Source organism: Phalangium opilio, unplaced genomic scaffold (genome assembly GCF_054372755.1).
Source record: "Phalangium opilio isolate 3A_F unplaced genomic scaffold, DU_Popi_V2 ptg000043l_1, whole genome shotgun sequence".
Classification (NCBI taxonomy): domain Eukaryota; kingdom Metazoa; phylum Arthropoda; class Arachnida; order Opiliones; family Phalangiidae; genus Phalangium; species Phalangium opilio.
In genome coordinates this window covers 797,520-818,573 of record NW_028324167.1, presented here as the reverse complement: position 1 = coordinate 818,573, position 21,054 = coordinate 797,520, and the positions used below count along the sequence as shown (strand labels likewise).

At 36.9% G+C, this 21,054-nt stretch overlaps 1 protein-coding gene, 1 long non-coding RNA gene and 3 other non-coding genes across 6 annotated transcripts; 3 read left to right on the top strand and 2 right to left on the bottom strand.

Annotated features, from left to right (window-relative positions):
- The first annotated feature begins 1,898 nt into the window (after positions 1 to 1,898).
- Positions 1,899 to 1,971, top strand: TRNAV-UAC (transfer RNA valine (anticodon UAC)). Its single transcript has one exon. It is a non-coding gene; the product is annotated as a tRNA-Val (tRNA).
- A 2,086-nt stretch (positions 1,972 to 4,057) lies between these two features.
- TRNAV-CAC (transfer RNA valine (anticodon CAC)) lies at positions 4,058 to 4,130 on the top strand. Its single transcript has one exon. It is a non-coding gene; the product is annotated as a tRNA-Val (tRNA).
- An 882-nt stretch (positions 4,131 to 5,012) lies between these two features.
- TRNAV-UAC (transfer RNA valine (anticodon UAC)) lies at positions 5,013 to 5,085 on the top strand. Its single transcript has one exon. It is a non-coding gene; the product is annotated as a tRNA-Val (tRNA).
- A 2,962-nt stretch (positions 5,086 to 8,047) lies between these two features.
- Positions 8,048 to 11,165, bottom strand: LOC149677272 (uncharacterized). The gene is made up of 9 exons (XM_089837279.1): positions 11,094 to 11,165; positions 10,967 to 11,028; positions 10,627 to 10,907; positions 10,190 to 10,426; positions 9,952 to 10,045; positions 9,528 to 9,701; positions 9,194 to 9,402; positions 8,556 to 8,736; positions 8,048 to 8,470 (listed from the first exon to the last, which is right to left on the bottom strand). The coding sequence occupies exons 2-7, from the start codon at positions 10,967 to 10,969 to the stop codon at positions 9,304 to 9,306; spliced, it is 888 nt and encodes a 295-aa protein (XP_089693405.1). The 5' UTR covers positions 10,970 to 11,028; positions 11,094 to 11,165; the 3' UTR covers positions 8,048 to 8,470; positions 8,556 to 8,736; positions 9,194 to 9,303.
- Positions 11,166 to 11,175: 10 nt separating this feature from the next.
- Positions 11,176 to 20,915, bottom strand: LOC149677271 (uncharacterized). 2 transcript variants are annotated; one of them, XR_016366358.1, is made up of 4 exons: positions 20,833 to 20,915; positions 14,342 to 14,605; positions 12,450 to 12,674; positions 11,176 to 11,280 (listed from the first exon to the last, which is right to left on the bottom strand). It is a non-coding gene; the product is annotated as an uncharacterized LOC149677271 (long non-coding RNA). The 2 variants fall into 2 exon arrangements; XR_016366357.1 differs by lacking the exon at positions 20,833 to 20,915 and having other exon boundaries at positions 14,342 to 15,720.
- Between the last annotated feature and the right edge of the window lie 139 nt (positions 20,916 to 21,054).

Here is a 21,054-nt window from a genome sequence, read left to right as displayed (position 1 = left end):
ACCTAACATAACAGTAATGATTTGGAAAAGGTATATTATTTGAGAAGTCAATGAAGCTAAACAATATTTTGGAAAAGGCCTAACATTGTTAAATTATTTATAAAATATTACTTACCTAACTTAACCAAACCTAACCTAACTTAACAGTAATGTTTTGGAAAAGGCATATTATTTGAGAAGTCAATGAAGCTAAACATCAATATTTTGGAAAAGGCGTTACATTGTTAAATGATTTATAAAATATTACTAACCTAACTTAACCAAACCAAACATAACAGTAATGTTTTGGAAAAGGCATATTATTTGAGAAGTCAATGAAGCTTAACATCTATATTTTGGAAAAGGTGTAACATTGTTAAATGGTTTATAAAATATTACTAACCTAACTTAACCAAACCTAACCTAACATAACAGTAGTTTTTTGGAAAAAGGCATATTATTGGAGAAGTCAATGAAGCTAAACATCAATATTTTGGAAAAGGCGTAACATTGTTAAATGATTGATAAAATATTACCAACCTAACTTAACCAAACCTAACCTACCATAATGGGTACAATCTCACTTGTACTGAAAATTATCATAATAAGAACGATGGACTGATAATGTACATAAAGAAGGATTTAGTTTTTTGGGAAAAGGATATCAGTTTCACTGGAGCATCTACAAAATGTGTCGATGTGAAGATAAATGATGGAATGATCTATCGAATTATAGGATGTTATAGATCACCGAATAATTCGGTAACTGACTTTATACAAGACGTGGACTCTAAATTCTCAAATTCAAACTTGGTACAGGACAATACTATTTAGGTCATCTACGGTCGTTTTGCGCTCTCCACAGTTGCTGAGTCCCCAGGTGAGCATGCCTGGCGCCAGTTCTTTGGGGTCCCCTGCCCCACCCTGCCTGGTCAACGTTACACTCGTCTTTGCTTCGTCCTTCTCATCGCGACGTCAACCTTCAAGTAGTGCATGGGGCTCTCTTTACGTATGAGCGTCTTTTCGCCATCGGTCTTTCGTCTAACCCCACTTGCGTGTTTTTTTAAAGGCTGTCGAAACTTTAGAGCATATTTTCTTGCGCTGCCCCTTTTCGATTCGGCTCTGGCAGTCCCTCTTTGTCACTAAATTAGGCTTGGCCTTTGACAGTGTTCTGGGCAGTTGTACGAACGGTAGGGACTCTTTTATCGTCTTTCAACATTGTTCGGCTGGCATTCGCCCTAAATCCCGGTTGAAATTCGTACATTTCTTAACGTTACTCTTTAAAAGGCTGATTTTAAATGCACGGTCCTTTTTAATTAGTACTGCCAAGGTCTCGTTAGCAATTTTAGAAAAACGTTGTTACGCCATTTTAAAACGCGAACTACGTCTCACCTACAGCTCCAAGTTTTTGTTATTAAATCGTGATGGCAATTTGTTAAAGCATATAAAATAATTTTTAGACTGGTTATAATTGTTCGATAATTCCTGATTTGTAAAAAGTAGCATTGACGTTTGTATCAATTTTGTTTTAACAAAAATAAAAACGTCCGCTTTACAAGTGGAAGGCCCCAAGTTCGAGCCCTGGTTGATACATGTTTTTACCATTGTGATTGGGCATAAAAAAAGCTAGATCTTTTGGAAAACTCAGTGTTATCACGTATCTAGGGTGTAGTGGTTATCACGTCCGCTTTATACGCCCCAGGTTCGAGTCCCGGTTGATACATGTTGTCACCATAGTGATTGGGCATAAAAATAAGCCTGATCTTTTGGAAAACTAAGTGTTATCTCGTATAGTATGGTGTAATAGTTATCACGTCCACTTCACACGCCCCAGGTTCGAGTTCCGGTAGATAGATGTGGTCACCATCGTGATTGGGCATAAAAGTAAGCTAGATCTTTTGGAAAGTCAGTATTACTACGTATCTATGGTGTAGTGGTGATCACGTCCGCTTTACACGCGGAAGGTCCTAGGTTCGAGCCCTTGTTGATACATGTTTTTACCATCGTGATTGGGCATAAAAAAAGCTAGATCTTTTGGAAAACTCTGAGTGATCACGTATCTATGGTGTAGTGGTGAACATGTCCGCTTTACACGCTGAAAGTCCTAGGTTCGAGACCTGGTAGATACATGTATTGACCATCGTAATTGGGCAAAAAAACATGCTAGACCTTTTGGAAAACTCAGTGTTATCTTATATCTATGGTTTAGTGGTGATCACGTCCGCTTTATACGCCCCAGGTTCGAGTCCCGGTTGATACATGTTGTCACCATAGTGATTGGGCATAAAAATAAGCTAGATCTTTTGGAAAACTAAGTGTTATCTCGTATAGTATGGTGTAATAGTTATCTCGTCCACTTCACACGCCACAGGTTCGAGTCCCGGTAGATAGATGTTGTCACCATCGTGATTGGGCATAAATATAAGCTAGATCTTTTGGAAAACTCAGTGTTATCACGTATCTATGGTTTAGTGGTTATCACGTCCGCTTTACACTCGGAAGGTCCCAGGTTGGAGCCCTGGTAGATACACGTTTCGACCATCGTGATTGGGCATAAAAGTAAGCTACATCTTTTGGAAAACTAAGTGTTATCACGTATCTATGGTTTAGTGGTTATCACGTCCGCTTCACACGCGGAAGGTCCCAGGTTCGAGCCCTGGTTTATATGTTTTGACCATCGTGATTGGGCATAAAAGTAAGCTAGATCTTTTCGAAAACTAAGTGTTATCACGTATCTATGGTGTAGTGGTTATCACGTCCGCTTCACACGCGGAAGGTCCCAGGTTCGAGCCGTGGTTTATATGTTGTGACCATCGTGATTGGGCATAAAAGTAAGCTAGATCTTTTGGAAAAGTCAGTAATACTACGTAACTATGGTGTAGTGGTGATCACGTCCGCTTTACACGCGGAAGGTCCTAGGTTCGAGCCCTGGTAGATACATGTTTTTACCATCGTAATTGGGCATAAAAATAAGCTAGATCTTTTCGAAAACTAAGTGTTATCACGTATCTATTGTTAAGTGGTTATCACGTCCGCTTCACACGCGGAAGGTCCCAGGTGCGTGCACTGGATGATACATGTTTTTACCATCGTGATTGGGCATAAAAATAAGCTAGATCTTTTGGAAAACTAAGTGTTATCTCGTGTAGTATGGTGTAATAGTTATCTCGTCCACTTCACACGCCACAGGTTCGAGTCCCGGTAGATAGATGTTGTCACCATCGTGATTGGGCATAAATATAAGCTAGATCTTTTGGAAAACTCAGTGTTATCACGTATCTATGGTTTAGTGGTTATCACGTCCGCTTTACACGCGGAAGGTCCCAGGTTGGAGCCCTGGTTGATACACGTTTCGACCATCGTGATTGGGCATAAAAATAAGCTAGATCTTTTCCAAAACTAAGTGTTATCACGTATCTATGGTGTAGTAGTTATCACGTCCGCTTCACACGCGGAAGGTCCCAGGTTCGAGCCCCTGGTTTATGTGTTTTGACCATCGTGATTGGGCATAAATGTAAGCTAGATTTTTTGGAAAACTCAGTATTACTACGTATCTATGGTGTAGTGGTGATCACGTCCGCTTTACACGCGGAAGGTCGTAGGTTCGAGCCCTGGTAGATACACGTTTTGACCATCGTGATTGGGCATAAAAATAAGCTAGATTTTTTGGAAAACTAAGTGTTATCACGTATCTATGGTTAAGTGGTTATCACGTCCGCTTCATACGCTGAAGGTCCCAGGTTCGAACCCTGGTTTATATGTTGTGACCATCGTGATTGGGCATTAACGTAAGCTAGATCTTTTGGAAAACTCAGTATTACTACGTATCTATGATGTAGTGGTGAACATGTCCGCTTTACACGCGGAAAGTCCTAGGTTCGAGACCTGGTAGATACATGTTTTTACCATCGTGATTGGGCATAAAAAAAAGCTAGATCCTTTCGAAAACTAAGTGTTATCACGTATCTATGGTTTAGTGGTTATCACGTCCCAGGTTCGAAGCCTGGTTTATATGTTTTGACCTTCGTGATTGGGCATAAAAGTAAGCTAGATCTTTTGGAAAAGTCAGTATTACTACGTATCTATGGTGTAGTGGTTATCACGTTCGCTTCACACGCGGAAGGTCCCAGGTTCGAGCCCTGGTTTATATGTTTTGACCATCGTGATTGGGCATAAAAGTAAGCTAGATCTTTTGGAAAAGTCAGTATTACTACGTAACTATGGTGTAGTGGTGATCACGTCCGCTTTACACACGGAAGGTCCTAGGTTCGAGCCCTGGTAGATACATGTTTTGACCATCGTAATTGGGCATAAAAATAGGCTAGATCTTTTGGAAAAGTCAGTATTACTACGTAACTATGGTGTAGTGGTGATCACGTGCGCTTTACACACGGAAGGTCCTAGGTTCGAGCCCTGGTAGATACATGTTTTGACCCGCGTAATTGGGCATAAAAATAAGCTAGATCCTTTCGAAAACTAAGTGTTATCACGTATCTATGGTTTAGTGGTTATCACGTCCACTTCACACGCGGAAGGTCCCAGGTTCGTGCACTGGATGATACATGTTTTGAGCATCGTGATTGGGCATAAAAATAGGCTAGATCTTTTGGAAAACTCAGTGTTATCTTATATCTATGGTTTGGTGGTGATCACGTCCGCTTTATACGCCCCAGGTTCGAGTCCCGGTTGATACATGTTGTCACCATAGTGATTGGGCATAAAAATAAGCTAGATCTTTTTGAAAACTAAGTGTTATCATGTGTCTATGGTTAAGTGGTTATCACGTCCGCTTCATACGCGGAAGGTCCCAGGTTCGAGCCCTGGTTTATATGTTTTGACCATCGTGATTGGGCATAAAAGTAAGCTACATCTTTTGGAAAATTCAGCATTACTACGTATTTATGGTGTAGTTGTGATCACGTCCGCTTTACACGCGGAAGGTCCTAGGTTCGAGCCCTGGTTGATATATGTTTTGACCATCGTAATTTGGCATAAAAATAAGCTAGATCTTTTCGAAAACTAAGTGTTATCACGTATCTATGGTGTAGTGGTTATCACGTCCGCTTTACACGCGGAAGGTCCCAGGTTCGAGCCCTGGTAGATACATGTTTTGAGCATCGTGATTGGGCATAAAAACAAGCTAGACCTTTTGGAAAACTCAGTGTTATCTTATATCTATGGTTTAGTGGTGATCACGTCCGCTTTATACGCCCCAGGTTCGAGTCCCGGTTGATACATGTTGTCACCATAGTGATTGGGCATAAATATAAGCTAGATCTTTTGGAAAACTCAGTGTTACCACGAATCTATGGTGTAGTGGTGATCACGTCCGCTTTACACGCGGAAGGTCCTAGGTTCGAGCCCTGGTAGATACATGTTTTGACCATCGTAATTGGGCATAAAAATAAGCTGGATCTTTTCGAAAACTAAGTGTTATGACGTATCTATGGTGTAGTGGATATCACGTCCGCTTCACACGCTGAAGGTCCCAGGTTCGAGCCCTGGTTTATATGTTTTGACCATCGTGATTGGGCATAAAAGTAAGCTAGATCTTTTGGAAAAGTCAGTATTACTACGTAACTATGGTGTAGTGGTGATCACGTCCGCTTTACACGCGGAAGGTCCTAGGTTCGAGCCCTGGTAGATACATGTTGTGACCATCGTAATTGGGCATAAAAATAAGCTAGATCTTTTCGAAAACTAAGTGTTATCACGTATCTATGGTTTAGTGGTTATGACGTCCGCTTCACACGCGGAAGGTCCCAGGATCGTGCACTGGATGAAACATGTTTTGAGCATCGTGATTGGGCATAAAAACAAGCTAGACCTTTTGGAAAACTCAGTGTTATCTTATATCTATGGTTTAGTGGTGATCACGTCCGCTTTATACGCCCCAGTTTCGAGTCCCGGTTTATACATGTTGTCACCATAGTGATTGCGCATAAAAATAAGCTAGATCTTTTGGAAAACTAAGTGTTATCTCGTATAGTATGGTGTAATAGTTATCACGTCCACTTCACACGCCCCAGGTTCGAGTCCCGGTAGATAGATGTTGTCACCATCGTGATTGGGCATAAATATAAGCTAGATCTTTTGGAAAACTCAGTGTTATCACGTATCTATGGTTTAGTGGTTATCACGTCCGCTTTACACGCGGAAGGTCCCAGGTTCGAGCCGTGGTAGATACACGTTTTGACCATCGTGATTGGGCATAAAAGTAAGCTACATCTTTTGGAAAACTGGGTGTTATCGCGTATCTATGGTTAAGTGGTTGTCACGTCCGCTTCATACGCGGAAGTTCCCAGGTTCGAGCCCTGGTTTATATGTTTTGACCATCGTGATTGGGCATAAAAGTAAGCTAGATCTTTTGGAAAACTCAGTATTACTACGTATCTATGCACTGTAAAAAGAAATGTGGCGGAAACGCTCCTTTAAAGGTATTTTCGACCCCCACCCCAGACGTACCATATAAGGTATAAATTCGAACCCTTCATATAGGGTATTAATGTGCACCACTAGATAAGGGGCGTTTTTTTATACCATAGGGTAATTTTTGCACCTTAATAGGTACATATTAGTAACATAGTATTTGTCTTTGAAACAAGAGAAGGGAATAAATACGTACCCTTCTTGAGTGATTGGGGTATAAATAGATCCCTATATGGTGCTTTTCCGGACAACAACTTTTTGAAATAGGGGTGCGAAAAAGAGCCTTTTCTTCATTTAGGGGTACGTTTTCGAACCATTAAAGGTGTTTTTCCGGGCAACAACAATTTGAAATAGGGGTGCGAAAAAGAGCCTTTTCTTCATTTAGGGGTGCGTTTTCGCACCATTAAAGGTATTTTCCCGAACCTCAAAAAATTCACTCAGGGATGCGAAAAAGAGCCTTTTCTTCATTTAGGGGTGCGTTTTCGCACCATTAAAGGTATTTTCCCGAACCTCAAAAATTTCACTCAGGGGTGCGAAAAAGAGCCTTTTCTTCATTTAGGGGTGCGTTTTCGCACCATATAAAAATAATGTTACGTTTTCAGCAGAGATGAACGATTTTTTAATGATATAATTTTGTACCCATCTTGTATAAATAGTGTTGAACTTCCGAAAAAATTTAAATTAATTGGTAGAGTTTTCACCAAACTAAAGAGGACCAAATATGATATTTTTAGATTTTTTTTTAAATAATGTAGATTTGTAATATAATTGCCAATGTAGTAACAGAAAATACAGAACGCCCCAGTAAACTTTTTCAGAAATCATTGTTTTAATATCATATATTATTTATCAAGCGTTTTAAATTTATACTCAAGGGGGTGGGGGTGTAAAACAAAAGATCTTAATTATCAAGATAGATTCAAAGCTACCCGCAATTAGTCGGAGTACATTGAATAAATAAAATAAAATAAGGAACTATTTTTTCAAGAACCAACAATATCTAATTATATGATTGTTTTATTAGTGGTTTATAAATCTTAATTTATATATAACAGTCTAAGTTTCATTAATATACGCAGAAATAAAAATACCTTACTATAGAACTATCTTATTAGCTGTTTATAAATCTTAATTTATATATATCAGCCTAAGTTTCATAAATATACGCTAATCGCGAGCATAGGAACTATTTTTTTCAAAAACCAAATTTCAAAGAAATAACAATATCTTACTATATTTATGTATATAACAGTTTGTAAGTTTCATAAACATTCGCAGATCGCGAGTATAGGAACCATTTTCTTCTAGAACCAAGTTTCAAAGATATAACAATACCTTACTATAGGACTGTCTTATTAGTGGAGCTGAAATCTTAATATTTATGTATATATCAGTTTGTATGTTTCATAAATATACGCAGATCGCGAGCATAGGAACCATTTTTTTTCAAGAACTAAGTTTGAAAGATATAACAATACCTTACTATAAGAGCAGAAATCTTAATATATGTGTATATAACAGTTTGTAAGTTTCATAAATATACGCAGATCGCGAGCATAGGAACTATTTTTTTCTAGAACCAAGTTTCAAAGATAACAGTTCAAGTTTCATAAATATATACGCAGATCGCGAGCTTGTAGTATCCTTTTCTTTTAAATTAATATTTGATTAAGAGAGGCTCGGATTGAAGTATTCAAATTTTTTGGGTTAATCCCAGCCACAAGTTTTTGAATAAACTCTTCTGCGAGTTTCTTTGGGGTATTCAATTTGAAATACATAATACGACGAAAATAATGTTGCTACCCCCTTCAGAATGTTTGGACATTCAATCATTACACCATCAACAGCAATGCTAACAGGATCAGCTAACCTTATAACATTTTCAGGCAACTTTATAGTTGGTGTTGATAACTTTGGTTCCTAAGGAATAAAGATGTTAAACTGTACCTCATAATAGAAAGAAGAAAAGTTAAAAAAAACCATACGTTCTGAGTGTACCAAAAGTTCAGATCTTCTTTAAAAATTAGAGGTATTAAAAGCAATGCAGCGTTTAGGTCCAATTCTAAAATGTTGGAAACACGAACTAGCATTTTATCCATATATATTTATATATTGTAAGACTTTCCACACATTGCGGAAATACTTGCCATCACAATTCTCCATTAACTTTTCTTCCTTCGCTTCATTTAGGGCATGAAGAACGTTTTCTGACGATTTTTTAGCCGATGCTTTTGCAATTATATTTTTGGAAATAGGGCGAAAGTAAACTTTAATTTTAACATGCAGCAGCTCTGCGGATTTCGAAGTTCTTGAAAAGTCCTTAATTACCTATAATTTAAAAACAGGCTATCAAAGTATCAATAGAACATGAGGATTTTCGAGAACAATTTGTTTCCCTTCAATTTGGCCCTAGGCAGTATTAAGCAACACGCGAATCCTAACACATCAGATCCTAATCTTTTACACACCAGTTTACCTTACCCAAGGCTGGAACCAATTTTATTTGGCCAAATGCAAGAATGAATAAGGTAAATGTGGTGTTGAAGAGTAGCTTCAGAAGCCCTTGGTGGAGGATTTAAGAGATACGGTGGGTTCGCGCCTGTGTGCCTAGTCAGCTATAAGCTACAAAAACGCAGAGTGCACGGTGTTGTGAGACTGTTACATCATTCGATTTGACAATATTTGCAGGTTTTCGAGATTATTTAGATTTTAGCTTCGCTAAACACTTACTGACAACACTGTGCATAAATTAACTTATCCATAAGGATAAAACGTAACACATTACCTCTAGATAATTTTCTAAGGGTGGAAATTCTGTCAGAAAAGACTGTAGATTTTGACTTTTGAATGCCATATTTTGACGATATCGTACAGTTCTGGTCATTTTTTCATCTATTAATTGCATGTTTTTGTTTGTTTTTTCCATTCCAATTGTAAATGCTTTTTATGTGCCATTATGCTAAATTCATCTTCAGTTTCTGCCTCAATGATGGCCTAAAATGTTATACGTAAGAAATGAAGTTTTTTTTTCAAGGTAAGTTGACTTGTAACTATTAACTGTGTCGGCTTTCGACGTTAAACTCAACCACAGCTATTTGAATATGAAAATGTGCTAGTACCTCTTTGGTTAATCTTTGAACTTTTGTTGACATTTTATTTCCGACATCTGTTACAGCTACCCTTTTATTATTTTTGTGTCCATATTTTACTTTGTTCTCAAAAACTTTTGGGTATTGTACTAAAGGCTTCCTTTCTCTCTTGAACTTGTATTTTAGGGCTTGTAGCCACGAGGTCTTAATAGTATAATGAACATAAATAATTTGTTAGGTAAGGATTAAGCGACGCAAAATGATTACTCCTAAAATGAAAGGCATGAAAAGTCCGCAAGATAGTTTAATTAACTCTGCAGATTGTCTAAAGAGCATGCGTTGCAGCTGACATAACCAAATCTTATATTTCGTTTATTTGTTAATGCATGCCAAACCTCAGACTTTCCTGCTATACATTTAAGGTAGAATCAAAGAAAAATAATTCAACGTTTACATTGCCAGGTCCATTTTTATCTTTGTCTAACAAAAACGGGTAAGTTTCCACTAGTGTCTCAGAAACTCTGGCATAGTCATCATGACTAGGGTACCTAATGATTAGAACATTTTATTTGTATTTAAGAAGTTCTGCTACGTCTCAGCTTATTTATTACGCGAAATAATCTTTAATTGTGAGTTTGTGCGTATTTTTAAGTTCAGAACAAATTAAAGAATAAAAGAAAACAATGACTTACAGGTCTTGAAGATCATAAAATTTGGTCATATCTTCATATAAAACGTTTATTAGTTTAGATTTGTTGGCTTGGAGAAAAACATTTTGGTTTTTTTCTTTGATCATATCATCAATTATTTTTGGGATTCTTGGAAATTTGTAGTTAAGTGGAATTTTACCAATAGTTGAACTAGACGGGATATTTTCAACATCAGTATTGTTTTCATTTGGTTCTATCGTGTTGGACGCATTTGTTGCTCTAAAATTAAGATTTTAATCGATGTTAGAGAAAATGTTAGGCAAATTCAGATCAAAAGAAGGCGCTATCAAATGCACTCTGAACGAACAGAAGCCAGTTAAACATCGTGATAGCTATTAGAAATGTACATAATAGTTCTAAATTAACATTGTAAAACACAAATGCATTGGTATTTTGTGAGAAAGTACGATAAAGCTTACATTAGCTCAGTGTTTGATGACAAAACGTCTAGAACTTCAACTTCTCCAAACACTTTAAGCTTAGTTTTAGTAGGAGGTAATTCATCAATGTCAATCCATTCGTTCCAATCTTCATTGAAATATTGTACATTCGATACATTCCTTTTAAATATTTCCTTTATGTGATTGTATAAATCGTTAACTGTACAATCTGGAGCAACATTTATAACTTTCGTGTTGTTGTTAAACGTAACTAAGTATTGGAGGTCAATTTTCAAATATAATAAATTAGGGGCAATGTTCTGTAAAAAAAGTTGATTCCAATATAATATTCATTGAATACCAGTTTTAGAAATGTTACCATTCACGAAATGTGTTTCTTTCATAAGTAAAATCTTAATCTATTTGGCCACGCAAACAATTCTGGGATAAAAAAAACCAATAGTGATTAAAAATGGTCGATAACTAAACTTTTCAAAGACACGTACCCACACTGTATCACAATTATATATTATTAACTGGTTTGGATTGTCCATTATTTCTTTAAAACTTTTAATAATTCTCTGAAGCAATCATCAAACGATAAAGAACAAGTATCCTGAGAGAACTTTCCTAGCCGCTCAAACTTCTCTTCGATCAAAAGACCAACTGGCTCGGACAAATGAAGGCTGAGATCTATTAGAAATTGTTCAAAAAAAATAAAAAAAAAACAATTTACAAAATATCCGTGTGTTTTGACCTAAAACTATTAAAACTGGTTTTCGCATTTGTATTATTTGGATAAATTTCGAGACTGTAATTGGTACACTATAAGGCTGCGGGTTCTAACAAAACCACACAGCAGCGCCATATACCATACTCATTTACTAATATAAAGCACTCTTGGTTCAGTTCAAAAAAATTTTGAGTTCCACTTTTAGATCTAAACATAAGCATATTAAACCACTCTAAATCATCTCATGTGTGGATTTCCGTTCTAATATTACCGAACGTTCGACCCGAGATCTGTATAAAAAGACATCAGTACGGATCGATTGCTAAATCTGTATTAATGCAGCTGTGGAAATGACGCGTATTTTACTTCCAGGCTAATCTGTGAATGTTCCCGGCCGTGTCCATTGGATTTTGTGACTTAATAGACCGTGTGGTCTCAGAACATTGAAGCCTAAAACCATTAAACACAGATGGACTTGAATGATAAGCTAAAACCTTCATTCTTCTAAAGGCATCGCCTGTCGTCGCCCCTAGCTGGAGTTCCAAAACTTTTCGACTCCTAGATCATGTTACAGATATGGTTTGAGTCGAAAAAGTTTCAACATTGATCGCGACCCTTAAAGAACCACGCAACGTATCTCCGTTCAAGTCCATCTGTGTTTAATGGTCTTAGTTGAAACGGAATAAGCTAATAGATTTTAAAGCCAATACACGCCTAGTTGTCGGACTTGGAACTACCGCCCATAGAAAAAGTTCGCAGACTCTAGGCGCTGATAAACTATCATCATGAATTTATCTTCCAATTTAAAATAACAAAACTAAGTTTTTTGGCCAATTTTTCATATTTTGAAGTTTATAAGAGAGCTAACAGATAGCGCCATTATATTATAATTGTAAGCAATTATAGTAAAACTTTAGGAAAATGGATTCCATGGTTATTTCTAGGCTAAAGAGCACTGAAACCAAAATTTAAATACCCCTGAAATAGCTCCCCATTTTTTATTTAAAGGCTAGTGCGAATAGTATAGACTATGGTAGACAGCGATATAATTTTTTAGAATGATATAAATTAAGTGATAAAGTATTTTTTCCATCCAAACACTGAACCATTTCATATTATTTTAACTCACAATTTGTGTCCTGTTCCTCAGGGCTCAGTGTTGCATCTGAATCACTATCTCCACAATCTGAGAGTTGAAACAAGTTAGCTTGTGTTTCAATTGAACGTGTTTGTAAATCAGTTTGAGTAGTCACAGTTTCAGTCTTTGGACGTTTTAGTTTCATACGAAGATACTGATTTTCTTCCTTTAATTCGGTCAATTCAGTATTCAGATCTGCTATCTTTACATTCAATTCTGCTTTAATGAAAAATATCATGTCAATATTGTTAAAATTTTACAAGAAGGGTTTCTGAAGTGACCCTTCAATGAAAATTACGAGTATTCTGCAAATATTTTGACCTATTTCCTAACTAAGAAATAGTTCTAGACCTAGATCTGCGTTTTTAAATCATTCACTTAAAATCACATTTCTTCAGAGATATATATATATATATATAAAACATTTTAAACTTCAGCGCCATCTACCAAAGTAAAAATGTTTTTTCTGAATCCCAGTGACTGAAAAACAGGGAGTCCAGCCAAAATTTAAAATTCCACATAGGAAAAATAGGAATTTTTTCTGGAATTATAGGATTTATACATAATAGGTAAATATAGGACTAAAACTGTTTTTCTGGAATTATAGGATTTATACATAATAGGTAAATATAGGACTAAAACTGTTGTGCGAGAGTAAAAAGGGAGAAGAAATAGGGGCGAAAACCGGTTTTCAAGGCATGTCAACATGGCGTCCTAACGTGGCCAGAGCGGGCAGCCGGCAAGGGGAGAGGAAAGGGGGTAGGTAACCTGACGTCACGCGCAAAGACCCTATTGTATATGTAGAAAAGTTGAGGTCAAAAGTCTGAACTTTTTTTCTAAAATTTGCCTGCTGTGTGTGTGGAACATTGGAAAATTTATTCCATTGTATTATTGTATTTTAAGCTAGGCCTAGGACTCTAATTTAAAAATAAGACAATTATATTCCAACTTAAAAATACTTTCGAGTTTCCCATTTAAATTCCAATTTCTATTTGAAAAATATTGGAAGTAAAAAATAATTGGGATTTTGAAAATTATGTTCGGATTTAAATTAATTGGCTTTAAAGAAGTTGCGATAAAAAATGTATTTAAAAAAATTCGGATTTAAAAAAAATTCTTCAATAAAAATTGAAAAAAAAAAACAAAAAAAAAACTTCAAAATAACTGCCACATTAAATTTCATTGGAATTCCCCCATTGACCGCGCATTACTGTCACCTACGGGACACGACGTAATTCACCCAGAACGAATACATAGGATATTATAGGACCTATCGTGAAATTATAGGATAATACGGGACAGTATCGAAAATATTGTTTAGCAGCACGAAGCATTATGCTAATGCCCAGGCAATCTGATAAACCTCTTCGTTGTAAAAAGGGGTTTGGCAACCGTCAGTATCGAGACTGACAAGAGGTTAATCCATAGTTGTCTCTGCGCACTCTCCGGACCCAAAACGCCTACAGCGGAAGCGCCAAAAAGGGAGATGGAAGGCAGAGTTTCACCACGTCTTTCCCTCTTAGTTACATCGAAGAGGCTTAATCCAGCACTTGCAAATCGAGAAAGTGACATATAGTAAATAGGTGGCTTTAAGCGTTGGTATAATCGCGTTGTAACATTATTTAAAATTATAACCTCACAAATTCGAATGTAATATTAAATCATAATAGGGAGGAAAGATCTAAACGTACAGTCAATTATAACTTGAACTGCCAGCTTGTACCAAGCTAAGGTACCTCTAAGTAGCATTTGATACGATGACACTATAGAGACCATTTTTTTAGCTATTCTTGAAGCTCCACCCAATAAAATTTCTGTTAAAATACCTGCAGTTACTCGTAATCTAATTCACCGGAAGTTTATTAAATTTCACGAGTAATTACTTTCAAGTTCGTTTTTGTGAACATGGGATACTTTTTCAAGAAGTGTGTCAAAGTTTTGAAGTCAGTTTGATTTCTTCTTTTCGGAGTTTTTTTCTAAACAATTAACATTAGACAATCAATTTTAAATAATATTAATCTATGCTTTTTACGAAGAGATATTCACACCAAGCCTAGGACTTGCACACTATACCTACTGGACAGTTCTTGGACAACCAATCAGTCGATGTGTCACTTGACATTTTCAGTAGAAATAAGTTTCAAAATCTGTAATTCATTGAATGCATTTTGAAAAATTTCACGGTAACGATTTTGTCGGCTTTTGGTGTATGTAAACCTTACATGTTTGTTAGTCCGTTAGTAAAGTATATGCTTTAGTGTTATTGTTAGTTGCATAAATGTTAGAGCCAAATTTTCTTTAGAGTTTTAAATTGTTTGCTTTCGCATTATGTGACATTAATATCGCATCAAAATAATAAAATGGTAGAAAGATTATCGAAAGGGCTAATAGTACTTCTACGCCTAAATTTCGCGATTATTTTCCATTAATATTTTTATCATATAAAAAAGAAGTTCTTTTCAGAATAGTTTCTTTTATAAAGAAGAATCAAATTCAGACTTCTCCACGGAAAATTCTGGAGATACGGTGCTCCAACGTTGAAATTTGCAATAAAATTCCTATTGCAATTTCACAAGCCGATACTTTGGTGAAACATAGTCATGTCCATCAGCACTGTAAATATGAAGAAACGTGTGATCTATTTCCTCTGATCCAGGAATAAAAGAGACCCAATCGCTCATTTGTTGAACTTCATACGCGTGAAACTTATGATTGTATGAAATTGTGTTTAAAACTCGGCAACAGAGCAAATATTCAAATTCTTCCGTTTTTAAAATGAAAACGAGTTTTACGAATACTGGAATCTCCTCCGTGTGGATTACATCAATTGGAATTACAACACCTAGTTTGAAAACGCAGCTATCATGTTTTATGACGGAAAAACTATGAACACGAGTTTTTTGACCACCGTATTTCTGTGTTAAATGTTGACGTAGACTAACAGGCAAACTTGAAAATATTATCTCCTTGCATCTCTTGGCATAATCATCATTTTCTAATCCAAGATTTGAGCTGTGGTTATAGCATTGCCTATACTGGTGGCGCTCTGCTATTGTTTTAGCAACGTTTGTATAATTTCGCCCCGCTGTGGCAATACGCTTGAGAACTTGGTGTTTGCCTTCATAGCGCATACACCATAGTCTTCGAAGAGGGCCATATTCTCTTATCAAAGAAGCATAGTGTAAAAGGTAGTGCATTTTAGGAGTAAATTTGAACTCTGGAGAAGCTAGGCTCTTGAATAATTGAGAAAATTGGAATAATAGTTCATTTAATTCAATAAATTATTGGAGATTCCACTATATCAGATACCTCTCTCAAAAGCAACAGTAACTCCCATGACTGTGAATCATCAGGCACTTTTGATCCAAGAAGAAAAGGCAGCATATATAACAAACAGCCTTTTTGAGAGGCAGAGCCAATAAGATGTGAATCTCCAGTCACCATCCCAATTTTCAGTTGGCTAGGTTTGTTTTTTAAATCCAAAAATCCGTAATTGTAGGTTTTAATCCGGGTATTAATGTAATTTAGACTCATTACACCATTATTGATGAGCTCCTTTAAAACTAGTCTTAGCACTTCCTGTATAACACCTTCGCGCAAGTCGTGCATCACATCAGCAGGAAACATTTCAGTAGAGTTAAATCCTTTTAAGCCTGAAAATGGAGAAGCACCTGCCACACCATAAATAGGTCTATTTTGGGCATTTTCAGCAACAGCCTCCACGTGAATATTATGCTCGTCAACAGATCTCTTCAAAAAGCATTCCTCGCGAAACTTCTGAGATATTTCTTGCCTTGTGGCCATGCAGAAGCGACATATTCTTCCGGACGCAAAAGATTGATTAAACTAGGGATGTCAAAAACCGCTCGGTTTAACCGAAAACCGGTTTTTTCAATTCCGGAGCACCGGTTTTTTCCGGTTTTTTAATTCTTCGGTTTTAATCGGTTTTTTAAAATAAAAACCGAAAACCGAATCGGTTTTTTTTTAATTCTCAAAATTCAAAGTTTTCCATTTTCGCCACTTAATGTTACTTAGCTTCGGTTGGATGCTAACAATCTACCACCATGGAGAAATATCAAAGGAGACACAGATGAGTATAATGCAATTTTAATGGAACTTTCGTTCTCACTCCAAGAAAATGACTCCATCTATCGAGTAATTTTTCATTGGCCTATTCTAGAATGCCAATGGAAAACGGCATTAGTTAACACCTATTGGTACTAACTACTCGGTACTAATATTTGGTCTTTGAGTTTACGTTGGAGTATCGCATTTTTCAACATTTATCATAAACGACCGGTTAAAAACCGGTTTTTTGAAAAACCGGTTTTTTTGGCCAGTTTTTTGAATCGGTGAAACCGGCCATTTAAATATACCGGTTAACCGAAAACCGGTTTTTTTCTGGGAAGTCGACATCCCTAGATTAAATCCTCCAAGCACATGGGCTGCTAAATTGTCAGCTGATATTGTCGCTAGCCTCGCCTTTACAATGTTCCCATTTTTCAGTATGATACCTTCAGTTTGTAAACTGTTCAGATCATCCAGAAGTGGCTCCAAAATCTTACCAAAACCATAGCTTTTTAAAACTTGATCGCGACATATCAACACTAAATGAATTTGGGAAAGCTTGCTGCGATGTCTTGGAGAAATGTTTCCTATTGTAAAGTAAAACACAGTGACTTTATGTATTCCTCTTTTAGAACCAAGAGGGTTGACTATTTCTAGTTCGTCTGAATAGAAGTGCAGTCTCAGGTCTTCATCAGCCTCACAGAATTTTTTCTTAAAGTTCTCTCCATCGTTGTAATCGTACAAGATATTTGGATGCCTTAAACATCTTTCAAAACATTCATTTTTATATTTTGCGATATCGTTGGCAACATCAGGCATGTCACATAGTTTTTTCAACAGTCGTTTAAGAGGAATATACTCATAACTTTGTTTATATAATTTTCCGTTTCTTTGATCGCTACCCAGAGTAAATTCGATGGGCTCAATAAGGTCCAGCTGTTCAACGCAATATTTATATAGGGCGTAATCACTTGTTACAACTTTCGTTATTGATGCAGCATCTTCGGAAATGGAATCTAGCTGTTGATCATGGTTTGGCTTTCTTTGTGTCTCACAGAACTCTATTACATTCTGAATCAAGGACCCAACATCCTTTACTATTTCTTCAGTCACAGAATGAGGAAGCAAATGTTTTTCTCGCAATTTTAAGGTCATCAATGCCGCATTGCGCTGAACTTCTTTGAAATTTTCATTTGAATCTTCATTCGCTGAATTTTGTGAGTGACTATCAAGAACCATTGGATCTTCATTAAGATCGCATGCATCAATATCTCGTTGCGCATTTTCATTTTCTTCGGGTATGTCCACATTTTTTACAACGCATTGGCGATGACGAACATACAGATGGCTTTTATAGGTCGCAAAATATCTGAATGGTTGCTGACAAAACACACACACAACGCGAAAATTTGGCTCTTGACTATGCAAAATTCTAACATGTGACAAATATTTTTTGAACGTTGCTCGCTCAGTGGAACAGGCCGAACACGTGTAGTCCCTAGGCATCGCGTTTTGTGGCTATATTAATAAGCGTAACATTTATTAATATATATAATCTTATAATTCAATTTGAAGTAGAATTCACTATCATTTACTCGTAACTCTAAGGTGACAGCACTGTATTACACAATAACCTAAAACTGCGACATTCCACAACTGAAAACTAGTTGTCCTTTCAAAACTTAAATGATGGAAGGCACTTCTCAACCTTGAAACTATAAAAGCCTCAACATCAAATAACTTTAGTCAGGGAGGAGATAGAACCCTATATTAACGAGGCATAATTGCTCAACCAATCATCACCTAACCACTTCGTTTCTATCACATAAATGCAACACTTATTCGCACTTATTAAAAAAAATTCGACGAGACTATTCTATTCATACTCACAATTATTGTGTACGGAAAATGTATAAGCCTTAGACTAAAAAGACCACTGAAAAACTGTGGTAAGGCCTACCTTCGCAACAATGTGACTGCATACACCTGTTAACTGACACCTGAAACTTTTGCATTTAAGTTTAATGCACTAGCCCTTTCCTAACTTGCCAACCTGACTAAAAAACTAATCGAGGAAGAGAATGACAATTATGACACTGTATTGAAAGTTTTGAAACAAAAACTTGTAGTCTGCTACTGCAATTTGGAATATAACCAGAGTCCACTTGATCACGCTAGGCTCTAAGGGGTTAGGGCCGTGCAGACTATTTGTTTCTATTTGTTCGGACCAAAAAATTTGGTCACAATTGACGTTTACTATTCGCACAGACGAATCTAATATGGTTTTCAAAATTCTAGAATAACAAATAATGAGCTTCAAAAAACCGACTATTCTATAGCGGATAAAACAATTTGAAAGTGAATGTTTTTAACAGTCTATTGACCTAATTATTTGGTATTCGCAACCAGTTTTTGAATTTTTCTGTTGATTTTGTGAATTTGAGGGCGCTGTCATAGAGATAGGAACATAAATGTCATGCTCCTATCCCCATGGGCGCTGTGATAGTGTCCGCTGGATCGTGGCCTCATAGATGACGCGACTCGGCAGACACAGCCCTAAAATTCTGACGTAGCTACTGTTAAGTATTACCCGCGTTCACCGAGTCGCGTGATCTAGGAGGCTATAGCTGGAATCAGCCACTCAGTCTTTAGACGTTCATAGGCAAGGATAAACCATTAAAGGTTTTAAAGGGTAATGGTTATTACCAACTTCTCGCTGCGAGGCTAACTATATTCCACTTCCTAATAATATGTCACTACAGCGAGGCTAACTATATTCCACTTCCTAATAAAATGTCACTACAGTATACCTATTAAAACATACAGTATCATGGAAGAGGTCCTACATTGCAAAACGAGTAGGAATATATTGACAACTAACCTAATTTGGATTAAAATAAAACCTTTGATTCCTTGAAAAATAAGTTTTGAGCTGTTCATATGTACCTTTCCGTGTCCAATTATTTATAAATTTGAAATTTGGTAGAATAGCTTTAAAGAAATTTAAATTTGGTCGAATTTTTGAACTTCACACTATTTGGTCAAATTATTTGGTCATTTTCCTATTCCGAGCCGAGAGATGGCTCCCAAAAACACTGCTATTTGGTATTCGACGAACACCTTAAAAAGTACTATTCGCACAGCCCTATAAGGGGTACAGGCATGAGAGGAAATAAGCATAGGACACTGGACATTGTATTTTAAAATGTCCCATAAATTTTTTAAAAACTAAGGGGTCACTGGACGGTTGACCAGTAAATTTTTCCGAAGTTTTGATGGTTTGACTATGAAGACGCGACACAATTTTTGCGCGGTCCAGTGGACAATGTCCTATAAATTTTCCAGTCAAAGGGGTACTCACTGGACACTTGTCTTATAAGAAATTTTTCTTATTTCCGGCCCTGGGTACAAGCGCTTCTTTGAAGTAGAGAAACCTAGCACGTATATGTACAGGCATGCAAGAGTTTGACGCACCAGGCAGACTGCGTGAGGAAATACAAACTAAACAGCTTTCAACAGATGGTCTTCTCAAGTAACCCAGAAACCCACTTTAAGGGTGAGCAGTGAAGCTGAAGTTAGTTTTGAAACTCTGTGATCAAGTGGGCTATGCTCAGGGTCAGAGTGGCTAACAGTGCGCCTATTTTTAGGCATAGCCTACTCGATCACGCGATCAACGACACAAGCTACTCAAGAGCAGCTGCCAGCTTGTGTCACTAATTCCGATTTCCATTTGTGATTAAAGACATAAAAGTGTGTCTTGTAATGAAAACCAATCTATGGTTTAAGATAATTGAGGTCAAAGGCTCCCTCATAAAATGCCTATGGCTAAGTTCACTCAAATCACTTTTACAGGAGTTCTTATTGTTATAAATATAAGCAAACTATTTAGTTTCAATATAATTTTATCTAAGTTACTTATAAATATCCAGAGCGAGTGAAGCGAGCACCACAAATTTGAGGCTGTAGTCAAATCTTAGACACATTTTCTGGTCACCCTGATGCTGTTACCCAGACTTTCAATTTTCCTCCATAATATATTTCCCTGACATTAAAAGGCCTGTTTAGACGACACCCTTTTTCTAGCTACTCTCACTGTGCTGACTTCACCAGCCTCTAGAAAACGCACTGTTCACATGGCAAAATTTTCTCATTGTTGATCTCGGGAACGCGAGAAAAACTTTACAATCCTGGTCACATAAGGGTACGTTTCACATTTATAGAATCCGAATAGCCTACTGTTGACCTTAAATGAAGCCCTCCCTCTCCAAAATGGTTACTTGAGATGGGTACTTAAAACAGTACTTACAGGTTTAACAATGTTGAACAGATGACTTCGATTTTTCTTGTAGTTGATCCAAAGAAGCCACAAGTTGGTTGAGATGATACAAAGGGCGCGTTAAGTAACGCTCAACGGAGACTAAACGCGTTGAGCTCCGTTGATCAACGTGACGTCATGTGACGTATTAGGCTACTGAACGGTTTTTTGCAAAGTTTGCGTTGTGTCGTCTGCTTAGTACTTACTGTTCAG